The following is a 14,353-nucleotide window of genomic DNA, read 5'->3' on the forward strand; positions in this document are numbered from 1 at the left end:
GATATAAGAGCACCTGAGGCAGGAAGGGCTCCACTTATTTATGTGAGTCAGCCTTTTCCTACATGAAGATAATGAAGTCCAAGTATTGTTCCACCATGACTGATGAACATTTGGAAGTGTGCTTGAGGCTGGCTGTCAGCAGCTACTGTCCGGACTATGCATCCTTGGCTGATTCACTTCAGTGCAAGTCATCAAAGTAAACTCAAGTAATTACAAAAAATGTTTATAGTTAATTATGTTGTGTTGTGCAATATTGGCTCATGCGGTTATGCAAGGTACACCAACATACATTGTACACATAAATGTTATATGTTATGATGGTGTGAACATTGTAAAAAAACTCTGGTAGATCTCCGGGCCTTGCTGGGTTTCAAAGTAGCTGTTGAGCCAAAAAAGTGTGAGTACCCCTGCACTACACCATCCTGGCTCTCCTGTTTAGATGAATCAATGGCCAGGCTCAGGACTGCTTCCTGCTGGAGTACACCAAAAACTGTCTGAGAAACCTCATGGTCTGGGTGAGCTATTTGAGACCATGTGTGAACAGAGCTTAGAATTGTCATGATAGGTATGTGCAACCTCCTAATTTTAGAAGTGGGTTACCTCTGAATGCCAGATCCAGGGGAGGGCACCAGGATGCAGGTTGTGTCTGTTGTCTTGTGTGCTTCCTGAAGCAGTTGGTGGGCCACTGTGAGATACAGGAAGCTGGACTAGATGGGCCTTTGGCCTGATCCAGTGGGGCTCTTCTCATGTCCTTATGTTCAGACACAGAAGGGAACAGCAGCAGGCAGCATCCTTGTGATGTCTTTGGATTGGCCAGGCCTGGACTAAATACTAGGAGGTTTTGCTTTTGCCCTTGAATAGTCAATACAGGAGAGAATGCCTGTTTTGGCACAATGCCTGAAGCTAGGACACAAGTGTGCCTCACCCAAAATGACTAAGAAATGTTCTTTGCCTTCAGAGTTATCATTTTTTACCCAATATATGCAGTCGCAATTGTATGAGCAACTGAAAACACATATGATGAAGGGACTAAGGGCCCAATCCTATTCAGTATTCCAGTACCAGTGTAGCCATGCCAGTGGGGCATGCACTGCATCCTGTGGTGGGGAGGCAGTCACAGAGGCCTCCTCAAGGTATTGGAACATTTGTTCCCTTACCTCGGGGCTGTATTATGGCTACACCAGTGCTGGAAAGTTGGATAGGCTTGTTAGGCTATCCTTAGGCTACAGTTCTAAGTACATTTACATGTGAGTAACTCCCACTGCACTAAACAGGACTTACTTCAGAGTAGGCAAGCATAGGATTGCACTGTTCAATCCCTTTCGGCTGCAAACCTATACTTACTTATCTGAGAGTAAGCCCCATTGAACAAAAAATGCACGGGATTGCGCTATTAATTATGTGTCAATCTCACTCAACGCTTGATGGTCCCCAATGGAATCTGTTGGGACAAGCCCTATTAAAGAAAGCATTGTTCAAAGTCTTGTAAGATGATTATGAGACAATGAGAGTTCTCTCTGTGGCAATTAATGATTCACATATGCCAGTCAGTCACCACTCAGTTTACCTGCTGATGAACATGCACCAGGAATGAAGCAAAATGTTCCAGCCGCTATCCAGAGTGCTGCTCCACAAAACCGATCCTTGGTCGTTTGAGTGCTTGGGTTGTACTGTTGGAATTGCCCCACATATGAGTATTTGGCAACAAGAGGCGGCACTCCCCCAAGCCCAAATATACCGAACCTTTAAAATTCTAAATGTTTTGATTTTCATTTTATTTCCTCTGTATAGACTTGCATTAAAAAAAGAAGTCAAGTCAGCTTCACACCCATTGCCTAGCACAGTGACATAGTTTTTCAGGCAGCCTCACTGCAATGTGCAAGTGGCCCCTCCCCTTTGGAGCCAGTCCGGGAGGGGGCAAAACAGAAGCATTTGCCTCTGTTTTGCTGCCCCTGCCCAAAATGGCTCCTAAGGGGGGGGGCACTTGCACATCACAGTGAGGCTCCCTGCAAAACTTAGTGCTTTGCTCCCCTTCTAGCTGTGCCACTGACCTGGCATTCACTGAGCCAGGGAATAGATTCTATGTAAAAGATGTAGGGGCATGAATCTGGTCTGATATCTGTTTTAATATTTGTCTGCAGACTGACAGCGCAATCCTATGCAGTGGTGTACCTACTGGTGTATTTGACACCCAGGGTGGACCACTCCCACCACCCTGTCCTTGGCCACTCAAAGCCACATGAAGACCTGGCCTTCACCTAGAAATCACTTGGAGGAAGCCAGGGCTACTGGCCAAAGTGTAGGATAGACCCGGCCTTGAGATACCCCTGGGTGAGGTCAAGTCTACCCAATATTCGAAGCGACATGTAACCTTGGGCTTACCTTCAAGCTAGGACCCAGAGTGACAGGCATGTGATGCAGGCACCCCCCCCTTATTGCTGGCACCCAGGGCGGACTGCCCCTCCCCTGCTTCACCCTTGGACTATGCCACTGATCCTATTCACATTTTGGAAGGATTAAGTTCTACTGAACACAGTGTGGAATTTACTTCTGGGTGACCCTGCACAGGATTGATCTGTCAGGGTATTGTTCAGTTGAGTGCCTGCCATAGACTTCCCTGGGGCAAATGCCCCAGGCGCCAGCCACTAGGACCCCGCGGAAGCCTCTCTGAGGCTCCCGACGGGGGCAGTTTGCAGGAAGCACAGTTTATCGTGCCAGGGAACCTCACAGAGGTTTCCCCGGTGTGGGAGGAGGTTGCACAAGGCTCCATGCAACCTTGTGGAGCCTCTGTGAGTAGGGGGGGGTGAATTTCTGCACATGGGGGGCGCTGATAGCCTGCATCGTTGAGCTTTGCCCAGGGCGCGGGGCTGCAGAGGTCCACGGTTGGTATTGTTAAATGGCAACATCAAAGCTGTTTGCGACAACTGCAAAATGTATAACACTACATAATGCAACAATATGGACACAGATATGGACCCATCAAGTCAGCTCCTTTTACCCTAGAACAGTAGTTACAGGCACTGCGAATAGTCAGATTCAAGACCAAAACAGACATCACAGACAACAGGTTGTAATGTTACCCTGATGGCACTTTTAAAATAGGAACAGTCCATCTGAGCCTGCCCAAATTTTGTGATCAACACCTGAGGCCCTACTCTCCATCCCATTGCTACTAGGCACTCAGTACCAGGATGCAAGAGTAAAGGCCTTTCTGCAGTAGCCTAAAGACCAGAGGATGTGCTCCCAAAAGAGACCTGCCTGGCTCCCTTACTGGTTGCTTTTCACAAGGGCAGTCAAGACTTATTTACTTCAACAGGAGCTTTATTCCTAGCTGTACATGTTCATTTGATGCTCTTGATGTTGATATTTTCATTTCTTTTATTACAGTATATTGTTTCATATCATTTCACAGCTACTTGTTTAACCACTTTGACTAACGCCGTTGCAAAACTGGGACAGAACTTTTTGAAAAAAAGAAGAAGAAATTACCTCTTGAGATACAATCAGGAACAGAGAAGCAGTGGGAGTGGGGGGGGTATGCTTCAAATCACTTCCCACCTCCAGATTGGTTTCCCAATTTCTACTCCAAATTTCCCACCAAACAGATTTTACACACACACACACACACACACACACACACTTGCAAATATGGTCAAACAAGCACTTGGACCTTTGTGTTGCAAAAAAGCAATGGGTGGCAGCAACTGTGGAGAAAAGCTTAAGCCCCCTCCCTCCTGCACCCATCCCCACATCTCTGATCCAGCTTGTCCCCTCAAAAGCAACCTTTTAGCCCTCTGGATAATGTCACATGGTCTGTGCATCATATTTGGTGGGCCGCTGTGAGATACAGGAAGCTGGACTAGATGGGCCTATGGCCTGATCCAGTGGGGCTGTTCTTATGTTCTTATATTTAGCTTGGTCCTCATGCAAATTTGTCAGTTCCATGGCACACGCACGTTAATTATTACACAATGCTTGTCCTGTCCTTCATTTAAGCCTGGGCTGACTTCCGTTTGGCACGGTCTCCTTTCTGTCTCACTACAATCCGTCATAATTCACTGGCAGCTTGCAAATTTACAAAGAGCCCTTACAAAGCTCAAGATCACTTAACGGAGACACAATCAGTCCAGCTTTCACTGCAATAATCCCAGCCAACAACGAGCAACAACTGTTTTAGCGGAAATTGTCTGCTTGTGCATCTGAGGTCTTAGGCAGACATGATCTTGTCCCAGTGAGGTTGCTCCCTTAGCTTAAGCTAGCATTCCTGTCAAAATGTACTTTTTCTGTTCCGCAATCCATTAGCAGCTCTCTCGGAAATGACTTTTGAATGATTCATCTTGGAAAGGGCGGAAGCCACCCTCTTAGCTCATAATCAGACCATTCTAAACCCATTCCTCAAGGGACCAAGAAGCAACCCTTACTATTAATACATATTTGTTGAATGACACAGAGACGAGGGAAGACAGCATGTCCTCCGCCCCCCCTCCCTGGGGAAAGAAAAGAGGAGAGAGAGAGGATGACATCATAATTGCCTTCACTATGAGGACACTGAACATCAATCAATATTGCAAAAGGATAGTTCCAACTTCAGTTCCAGCAGAGACAGTCTAACAGAAAATAGTCACTCCAATCATCCTTGCTTTTTTGTTTCAGGGTAGTGGGTTGTGTGTGTTGTTGTTTTTCAGGTTAAAAGAACAGATAAATTTAGCAACAGGAAATGTGATGCCTTATGCAGGGTTGTGCCATATCTAAATTATATTGTTACAATACTCACAGAAAATCCTGTTGCAATTAAACAAAAAACAGCATGCAAAATTAATGTCAATCAAAGTCACAGGGCACAGACGCTCAGCAGGGCAAGACCACAGGGAGACCTGCTGCTCCTTGTGGATATTTCAAATGTTCAGCTTTAATTAAAAAATATGTTTGCCTCTAGACCACAGCAGCTGCCATTGGTGGACTGCTTGGGGCCTTAGAACCAAACTATACAATACGTACTTGCTTTTTCTGCATGTGGTCCAGATCAGGACCAGGGCAGAGATGTTTTCACCCTACCCCTTGCTATGGTCCTGATCTGGAAGCTCACACCTACACACACACCGAGGTCGTACATGTCACTTACACAAAGCTCCAGTGAAAGCTCTTTTTCTTATGTAGATAGCACATGTGGATCAGGACCACAGCAGGGTTATGGTTAAAGATCACTACCTTCCTCCAAGGTCCTGATCCAGATAACACCATCAATGTGTTGTTTGCACCAGAAAAAGCATGCACACCAGAGCTAATTACTGGGCCATTCTCACACGTAGCTTGACCCTTAAGAATAATAATAATAGCAAGAGTGCTTGTATAATGCTTTCTGAACACGCAGAATACTTCACAATACCAGATAGGGATTAGAAGAACAAGGATTGTTCCTGGTAAAAGGGGGCAGTTGGAGTGTCTGCATTCTTTTTCTTTGAAGTGGAATTATCAGCAAATATTTCCACATCTTGAATCTAATTTGGCAACTAAAGTTGCTTTGGGAGTTGGGACCAGCCCTTGGCCCACCAGCTGCCTACTTGTGCCCTGGAGACTGAACTGACAACCAGGTGGAAGGACCTACAAGCCAGAGAGCCAGGGCCCCAGGTGTACACATGCATGTTCCCAAACTGCCCTGGAGACAAGCCCCACTGGTACAGCAAATGTTTTTATCTTTTTCCTTCTAAGCTAGGGACCAGGCAGTCAGATTTGGTTCAGGGGCTGCCAGTTGCTGACCCCTCGCCCTGAGGTATTTGCTGTCAACCTCCTAGACAAACGGGATGTTAACCTCCACTTAAACTGGATTAAGCTACTGTCTGAACTACAAATTTTGCAGAGGATAGGTGCAGCAGACCATCCCACCTGACTGTTTTCCATATATAGAGCAACTACCTCCCCACATCTTTTCACAGATGGTTGCACTAAATCTCTCACCCCAGCAGCAACCTATGCAGCCCTCCTGCATCTGAGTTGGGTTGTGCCAACATTCCTGATTCATGAAAGGAAGTTTGGGAAGCCCAAATAAGAGCTCTTTTGTGCCTGAACATTAATTTGAAGAAGTTGCTTGTTTGTCCTCACAAATGTTATTGAGGAACATTCAGTCTCACAAGCCCTTAATTTAGCAAACCTGAAGACTCTCATTCATTCTGGAACAGCAGTAAGGCCCAGGGCTCTCAAGAACTTGAGCGCTGCATTGGTGGGTCAGACCATGACCAAAAACAGTTTTATCTCAACTTGCCTGCAAGGAACTCACAGTTCTTGCCCTTCATCCTTTTATCCTCACAACAATTCTGGCAAAGCAGGCTACACTGAAAGACAGTGACTGGCCCAAGGTCATCCAGTGAGCTTCATGGTTGAATGAGGATTTGAACCCAGCACCCTGACTCATTAACGTACACATCAGCACTTCTCAAAGTGTGGTCCACAGACCATCTGCCAGTTTGTAGCATGTGTCAAGGCACCTCCTTCTTCCAACGTTTCAGCAGCTCCTGAGACTTCCTATGTGACTTGGATGTGAGCCAAGCCTTGCTAGAGGCTCTGAAAAGCCAGAAGAAGGAAGCAGGAAAGACCAGGTAAGCCTATGTGCTGCAGACCAGAACTAGATATATACTGTAGTATCGGTTTGCAGAACATGGGGGGGAAAAAACTGCTGGTCTGCAATAACAGATCCTTTGAATTGCATTGCCCTATGCTATGCAAACTCAGGATAGACCAAAGACCTGTTTAGTGCAGCACTCCAGTTCCATTAATACACCTGGGTACTCAGAATCTAGACATGAAAATGATGACCTATTGTTTGTTCCCAGAGGCTGGCAGTCACTGCCCATGCAGGTTCCATTTTTTCCAAGGTTTTTCCAAGGAGAAAAAAACACTAAAGAAATTATTTCCTCATCCAACATGTAATCATCATCATCATTCATTTATTACGGTCAGTGACCAGTACAACATGTAATTAGTCTGCGGAACTCCTTGCCACAGGATGTGGTCATGGCATCTGGCCTAGATGCCCTTAAAAGGGGTTTGGACATATTTTTAGAAGAAAAGTCCATCACAAGCCATGTTGGGTTTGGGCAACCTCCTGTTTTTAGAAATAGGTTACCTCAGAAGGCCAGGTGGTACCAGGATGCAGGTATCTTGTTGTCTTGTATGCTCCTGGAGACATCTGGTGGGCCACTGTGAGATACAGGAAGCTGGACTAGATGGGCCTTTGGCCTGATCCAGCAGGCCAATCAGAGCGAGGCAATGGGGGAGGTCTACTGGCCAATCAGGGTGAAACAACATTAACAGTGAAAATCCTTTCACAACACAGGCACTGGTCAGGCTGCAATCCAGAGAGCTTCTGTGGGAGCCCCACTGTCGTATACTTGGTCTCACACTCCCAGGGTTTTGGGTGCTCGGAGTTGTTGGTTCTGAACGCTAGAGCCCTCAAAGATCCCCGTTCGGTAGTACTGCCACCACCCTGTAAGAGCAAGTGCCTCAGCCCAGGGACACCGAGACCCTCTAGGCTTAACTATATTCCTTGTAGGCACTGAGCACTTTCTTTACTTAAAGTCTCAGTCCTCAAGTTACTAGTCCACAATGAGGATTTTTGGTAGCTTGCTGAACGGCTAGGCAAGATTCTGAACCTTTGTTCCCAACAGACAATGAACCAACATGGTAAAAGGATTTTTACTTTATTAAGTACATCTGGTTACAAAAAGTTACAAAAGGCAGCAAATGCTAGAGGCGTAAAAACTTCTAGGAAACATTTCAGCATAAAACAACAAAGCTAACTGGCTAACTCTATTATTCTCTGACTCTCACCTGGGTCAGCTTCTTTTGTAGATCCTCAGGCCAGTTACCTAAAAGGCCACATGGTCCTGGCGGGGCAGGATCTGCACCCACCACCTATCTCACCAAGAGACCAAGACCAAAGACCTCTGTCCTCCAGAAGTGGGGCTGGATGCTTGCCCTCTCAGCAATTCCCTCCCCCCTGGAGATCTACAGCTGCATTCCATCCTTGATGGGCGTCTTTCTGGCTGCCTAGGTGCTACATTATCACCTTCCATTGAATTGTAAATTCCTAGCAACTAGGAACTGCAAGCCACTTCTGTGTTACTGTTTTAGCTTGGTTCAGGCTTTACATGTTACTAGGCCTAAACTGTACATATTCATGACACCCACCATTGGCACAGCCACCTGCACCCTTCAATCACCCTCCCTTGCAGCCAGTTCCAGGCCCCAGGGGACCTGCCCCAATGCCACTGCCCACCCAGGCTGTCAATCAATTAATCTAATCTGTGGCAGTTAATCTAAAAGAAGCATCATGAACTGCAAAATTTAGGAGGAGTTTAAATTTGAGAGGGAGCTCGTCCAGAATAATCAGCCAGGAGGATGTGGCCGGGCACGTGGCCGAGGAAGAAGGACGCAGGCTGATAATGCCAATGGTTTGCATTTGCAGTTCCCCACAATAAGGCCAAGAGAGCCCTTCAGCTTCTCCAGGGACGAAGACCCCAAGACAACCAGGTCCTGGTTCCCGTGGCACTCCTTATGCAGACACTGGTCAGGCTGCAATCCAAATAGCCTCTGCGGGAGCTCCACCATTAGCACAGCCACCCGCAGCCATCAATCACCCTCCTGTGCAGCCAGCTCCAGGTCTCGGGGAACCTGCCCCAATGCCACTGCCTGCCCTAGCTATCAATCAGTTAATCTAATCTGTGGCAGCTAGTCTAAAAGAAGTGTCATGAGTTGCAAACTGTGGGAGGAATTCGCATTTCTGAGGACCCTCGCCCAGAATAATCAGCCGTGAGGTCCAGGCTGGGCACATGGCCGAGGAAGAAGGGTGCAGGTTGATTTCCCTGCAGTTCCCCACAATGGGGCCAAGAGACATCCTTCAGCTCCTCCAGGAACAAGAACAAAGACAACCAGGTCCTGGCTCCTGTGGCGCCCCTTATGCAGGTACCTGCGCAGGCTGCAATCCAGACAGCCCCTGCAGGAGCTCAACCACTGGCACAGCCACCTGCACCCATCGATCACCCTCCCGTGCAGCCCACCCCAGCTGTCAATCAGTTAATCTAAAAAGTGGCCGGCGTCAATCTGTGGCAGTTAATCTGATCTGTGGCAGTTAAACTGTCACCAAAGGTTAGGCATCAAGGCAGTATCTGCAACCTGATTGGCTAAGGAGTGTCGTCCCTCCCCCCCCCCCACATTCCTTAGGTCTAATGACATAACGTTCTATGGCAGTTGTTCCAAAGGGTGGCAGAAGACACAGCAGAAAACACCCACTGCCATCCACACTCCCAGCTTTCTGAATTCTGTACCTCCCAAACCTCAGCTAAGGTCTGGATAGTCCTTCATAGGCATTCAGCGCCCTGACTGACTCATCCTCTTGCAGTTACCTTTTCATTCCAGAAGTCCTTGCGTGTTCATCCCAAAAATACCTCTCGGCTGGAGCTTTGTCTGTTATCTGTTCAAGCCAGTTCAAGTCTGAGGAAGTATTCCCCCCCCGCCCCATTCATTCTCTGTGGTGTCTCTTGGGAGCCAGAACCACATCTCTTTGACTTTATTTATTATTATTATTATTATTATTATTATTATACTGCTTTTCAACAAAAAAAATTCAGAAAGAAAGAGGTTTATAGAGAAAAATCAAATAACTAATGGTTCCCTGTCGCAAAAGTTCTCAAACCCCCTTCCCCTGGCCTGATCCACCTGTAGTGGTCCATGCAGACTTGTACCACTGGTGCTGGTCTGAATTGACCCATAGCTGCTGCTGGGGCTAACTCCTGGCCAAGAGGACAAATGTCCCCTCACCCTAAGGAGACCTCCAGAAGCTAAAACTCTCCTGTGGAATGCAGTGGAGGCCTTAGTGGTTTTGGTAGGATTGGGCTGCCCAAAGGTGAATAGGTATTTTTTACTGTCTCTCAAACCAAAATGGTGTGCAAGGAGGGGGAACAGGATGTGTGCTTTCATGTCTGTATTGCAGGATGGGCTGCCTTGGATGTGGAGTCCCAGTTGTCCTGAAGGCACCCTAGACAGGTCCTTGCTCCAAAGAAGATTACAATCTAAAATAGACTGTGAAGAAACAATAGAAGGAAAGATAGACAAGGGCAGGGACTAGGGGGAATAATGGGGGGGGGCAGTGCTGTTACATGTGACATGGAGCTTGGTTCCAGCTGGGAAGAAGTAAACCAAAATTCCACATAAGAAAGGTGGGATTTGAAGAATGGGAGAGAGAAGCTGTAAAGCAAACATGTTCACAACATGAGGAAAGAGTCTTGTGGGGCTAGTAGGAAGTAACTCTCTTGAGTGGGGGCTAGGAACCACTGACTAGGGGAGGCCCATGAGTGATAGTGCAAAGGAGAGCAGGGGAGTGGGTATCACATGGGAAGCAAAGGAGGACAATTGTTTAATTGGTAGGGCTTGGGAGAAGTGGTTTGTAGAAGATGAACTGATAGTTATTAGGTCAAAGGCATATATTGGTTTTCCTGAAAATTAGGCTGAGAGTCAAGAACAAAGATTTATTAATCTTGCAGAGCCTCCTAGGCCATTCAAGTACAGAAACTGCGAATTAGACCACTTTGGCATGAGTTTATTTCTGAGTCAAAAATCCTAAATTCTCTAGGGCTGACCTTGGTGTTTATTCTGAGGAAGGGCAACATGGTGACAGGTCAACCAAGTCTCTCACCTTCCCCCCCCATCTCCTTCTCAGAAATGCAGAGCGTTTCAGCTGCGGAGACTGAGCTGAGTCAGTTCAAGAAGAAACGGGGTGACTATCTCACAGCCCCATTTGACCCACGCTTTCCAAATAGCAACCAGACCCGCAACTGCTACCAGAATTACTTGGGTGGGTAAAGGAAGGAATACGACTGTGAGGGGTGGGGGCATTGGATCACTCTTGTATATTTCTGAACTGTTTCTGAAGTATTGTATGGCAGGACAGGGAGACTGATGTAAACTTGAATGTCCTTGTTTATGCTTGCAGCTTTATAGAGAGAACCAGAGTGATTAGTAGTGGAGTGTCAGGGCAGGACCAAGGAGTCCCAGGTTCAAATCCCCATTCGGCCATGAAATTCACTCAGTGACTTTGGACCACTCCCTCTTAGTTTAATTTACCTCACAGGGTTGTTGTGAGATTAAGAGGTGACCATGTATCCTGCCTTTGAGCTCTTTAGAAGAAGGAGATTAACCATATAATAAAAAAAATGCACCGATTTATTTATTTTTTAAATTTACACCCCATTTTTTTCACTATCAGCTTCAGCTTTTTAATGTTAATGTTCCTTTCTTATTCCTGCTCCCCATTCCTAATTCTTTAGCACTCACTATAGGGTTCTACTGTAGCCCCCCCAATCTTATAACCCATCCCTTTCCAATCAATTCACTTTGTAGTCAATTAAGCCCATATGATTATTCTTTCCAGTCCAAAGCACTATGCCCAAGTATAGCTGCTTGTCTCCTGTTCGTTAGCACCTTCAGGAATAGACCTTGGGCAGTTGGCCAAAGACTGTTGTCCTCTAGGGCTACATTGCTCTCTTACTGTCCCAGGAGCCCAACCCAGGGGAAACAGGTGCTGTTCTGCTTCAGGTGTGTTCAATTGGTGCTTTCAAGGAAAGTATTCTGGAATGACTAATTAAAGGCTGTAGCTCTGTCATTGCAGAGAAGGTAATTCCCAGATGCTGAGATGCATGTTAACCAAATACGAAATGTCTACCAGTGCAGCATCAGAGTGAGCGGCACTACAGAAGCCATGTTGCCTCTCCTTCTTCCTTGCAGATTATTACCGCTGCACAAAAATCTTGGCGGACAAAGGCAAGGATATCAAGATGTGTGACTGGTACCGCAGGGTCTTCAAGTCTCTGTGTCCTATTTCTTGGGTAAGTGGAAGCATCAGGTTTAGCCTGAGTGAAAAACAGCACTCCTTCCTTTTGGCAATGCCAAGGGGGTCACAAGCAATCTGGAGTTGAAAATTACTGTTGGGTTTTTGATTACCTTTTCAGAAAAACTGGCAACAGCTGGACTGGGCTCAGGAGGTGGGTAGGACCAGGATCTGGCACTCAGGCCATATCCTAACCCCCTTCCCAGACAGCCTGGCCTTACACTGGGCCACTCGGATCTGCACCACCTCTTTAGCCGGCCTGCTTGCTCCAGAGCAGGTTACAATTGGGCTGTCGGTCCTTTTTTTTGTTTGTTTAAAAAGCAAATAGTCTAAGCCTCAGGAGGTTTATGGCCTTTATGGCTGAAAAAATATGCTTGAAAATAAGTGGGCAATGGCTGCTGAAATCTTAGGACTCAAGGACTAAGGACTCAACTCCTTGACGTCATACAACCTCTGAGTTTTAGAGGTATGCAAGTAAGTGTATACAGGTAACTTGTTATCTTTAGTGCTACCAGAGGCATCTGGAGGGCCACTGTGAGATACAAGAAGCTGGAACAGTTGGTCTCTTGGCCAGAACATCAGGGCTTTTCTTATGCTCTTATGTTCTTAGATCATTGTTTAATAAGATTCCAAGTCAGAGGCAAGGACAATTCAATGCTCCGTATATTGTTCCATTTCCCTATTAATGACTAGCAAACTAGCAACCTCCTGCTAGCAACTGGAGTGAGCAGGAAGAGAACTGCAGTGGCAGCACTCCCCCCATCTTTTCCTAGGCCCAATTTTGGAAACAATCTCCTTCTCTGTTGTCCCCCAAAGGGCTGAGACAACCAGAAAGAAGATTGTGGCAGTTGAGTTGGAAAACAAGGAGAAGGAAGTGGGGCTGCTAGCGATCCTCGTCCAGTTCAGTCTATTCTCTGGCACAGCCATTTTCAACCGGTGTGCCGTGAATAGTCCACAGGTGTGTCACAGGAAATTGGAAGAGGAACATTTATTAGTAGGGCCACTGGGGGATCTGCACCCCCCACTGGCAGCACAGTGTGCCTTGTCAGTTGTCAAAAAACGGATGGTATGCCTTGAGCATTTTCGAGCCTTGTCAGTGTGCCGTGAGATGAAAAAGGTTGAAAATCACTGCTCTAGCAGGAAGAAGACTGTAGCTTTGGTGGTGCTCCTCCTACCCCTTCCAGCTGCTGAAACGTTCTTGCAGGTTTGTTCTCTTTAATGGCTGGGACAGGCAGAGAGCCTGGTAGAGAAATTCTGTGCAAGCCATGGCTAGAAGAGGGGGTAGTGATGGAGTGTATGCATAAACTAAAGGGGGGCAGTTATTGTGAGGAAGAAGATGGGCAGGAGAGATCCTTCTTCTGAACTCCTTGGACAAAAATAAACATGAAGATTATGCATAGTTGCTTAATTTATACAGATCACATTATTTGGTTTTCCTTAAGCAAAAGTGGCAGAAGAAGAAAATATTAAATTTTGTTTTCAACACGAAGTATGTATCCCATGTTCCCTAAACATCCCAGGGCTGGCTCTACTATGAGGCCTCATGAGATGGTAGATTCTGGCCTCAGATGGAAGATTTTAGTTTACTATTAAAGGACAGCAAATTCTTAAATATTTAGTTTATTCTATATTATTTCCCCCATGGGGGTGTCACTTAAAAATTTTAATCTTAGGAACCACGATTTCTTTGACTGTCTTTCAACCTCTTCTTCAACCTCTTGGCTGTTCCCTGTCCTCAGGTGAAACGCTGGGATGAGGAACGTGCAGCAGGAACCTTTGCTGGCAAGATATGAGCTTCAGCTTCACCCCTGCCTTATGGAGATACACTGGCAAGCCCCCGGATTCCCAAATCAGCACATGTTACTTTGAATTATTCACTTATTTGCATGGTTTTGCAATAAAATCAAATAATTATTTTTAATGGATAATAAATGTGTTTCTGAAAACTGAAATGTCCAGTCATTTGCTTTTCATTTTTTCAGTTCTGATGAAGTTGGTTTATCTTCTTCTCAAAAATTCATTTATTTTTCAGAAGTTTAGGTATGTCCCATTAACCTTCCCTGTTTTTTGAAGTTCTGCTTCTGGGTCTCATCCTTCTCAAACTCTGAAAACATAAAAGTCCCAAAAAGTTGGGTACACATACAGTAATTGAATCGAGTGGCATATGAGGACCTGCTTAACGGATGGAGCAGGGAAGATCTTACCAATTATAAGATACATGTGGAACGCAAGGGGTTTCTAGACTTATAAAATTGCAGAGTGCAAAGTTACTGAAAGATCATCTAGCCCAGCCTTTTGCCCTAAGGATGCAAATACTGAATACAAACCCAACATGAATGCTAAAAAGGAATAACCTGGAAAGGTGTGAAGTCAGGAATACCTTTCAGAGGAGAAAGGGTGTAGTAGGGGAAATGCACGTTCCACTCATGTATTAAGTGAGCACACACCCAAAATCTTAACCAGTGGCATAGCTAG

The 14,353-nt window shown here is 46.1% G+C and overlaps 1 protein-coding gene across 2 annotated transcripts; it reads left to right on the forward strand.

Annotated features, from left to right (window-relative positions):
• The first annotated feature begins 10,342 nt into the window (after positions 1-10,342).
• Positions 10,343-13,671, forward strand: COX6B1 (cytochrome c oxidase subunit 6B1). 2 transcript variants are annotated; one of them, XM_066629066.1, is made up of 4 exons: positions 10,343-10,354; positions 10,753-10,846; positions 11,776-11,876; positions 13,618-13,671. In XM_066629066.1, the coding sequence occupies exons 1-4, from the start codon at positions 10,343-10,345 to the stop codon at positions 13,669-13,671; spliced, it is 261 nt and encodes an 86-aa protein (XP_066485163.1). The 2 variants fall into 2 exon arrangements, with proteins under 2 accessions (XP_066485163.1, XP_066485162.1); XM_066629065.1 differs by lacking the exon at positions 10,343-10,354 and having other exon boundaries at positions 10,714-10,846.
• Positions 13,672-14,353: the final 682 nt, after the last annotated feature.

Source organism: Tiliqua scincoides, chromosome 5 (genome assembly GCF_035046505.1).
Source record: "Tiliqua scincoides isolate rTilSci1 chromosome 5, rTilSci1.hap2, whole genome shotgun sequence".
Lineage (NCBI taxonomy): Eukaryota > Metazoa > Chordata > Lepidosauria > Squamata > Scincidae > Tiliqua > Tiliqua scincoides.

Coding starts and splice junctions, on each gene's coding strand:
- COX6B1 (XM_066629065.1), top strand. CDS start 10,714: ATGCAGAGCGTTTCAGCTGCGGAGACTGAGCTGAGTCAGTTCAAGAAG. Junction 10,847..11,775: donor CTGCTACCAGAATTACTTGG/GTGGGTAAAGGA, acceptor TCTTCCTTGCAG/ATTATTACCGCTGCACAAAA. Junction 11,877..13,617: donor CTCTGTGTCCTATTTCTTGG/GTAAGTGGAAGC, acceptor CCCTGTCCTCAG/GTGAAACGCTGGGATGAGGA.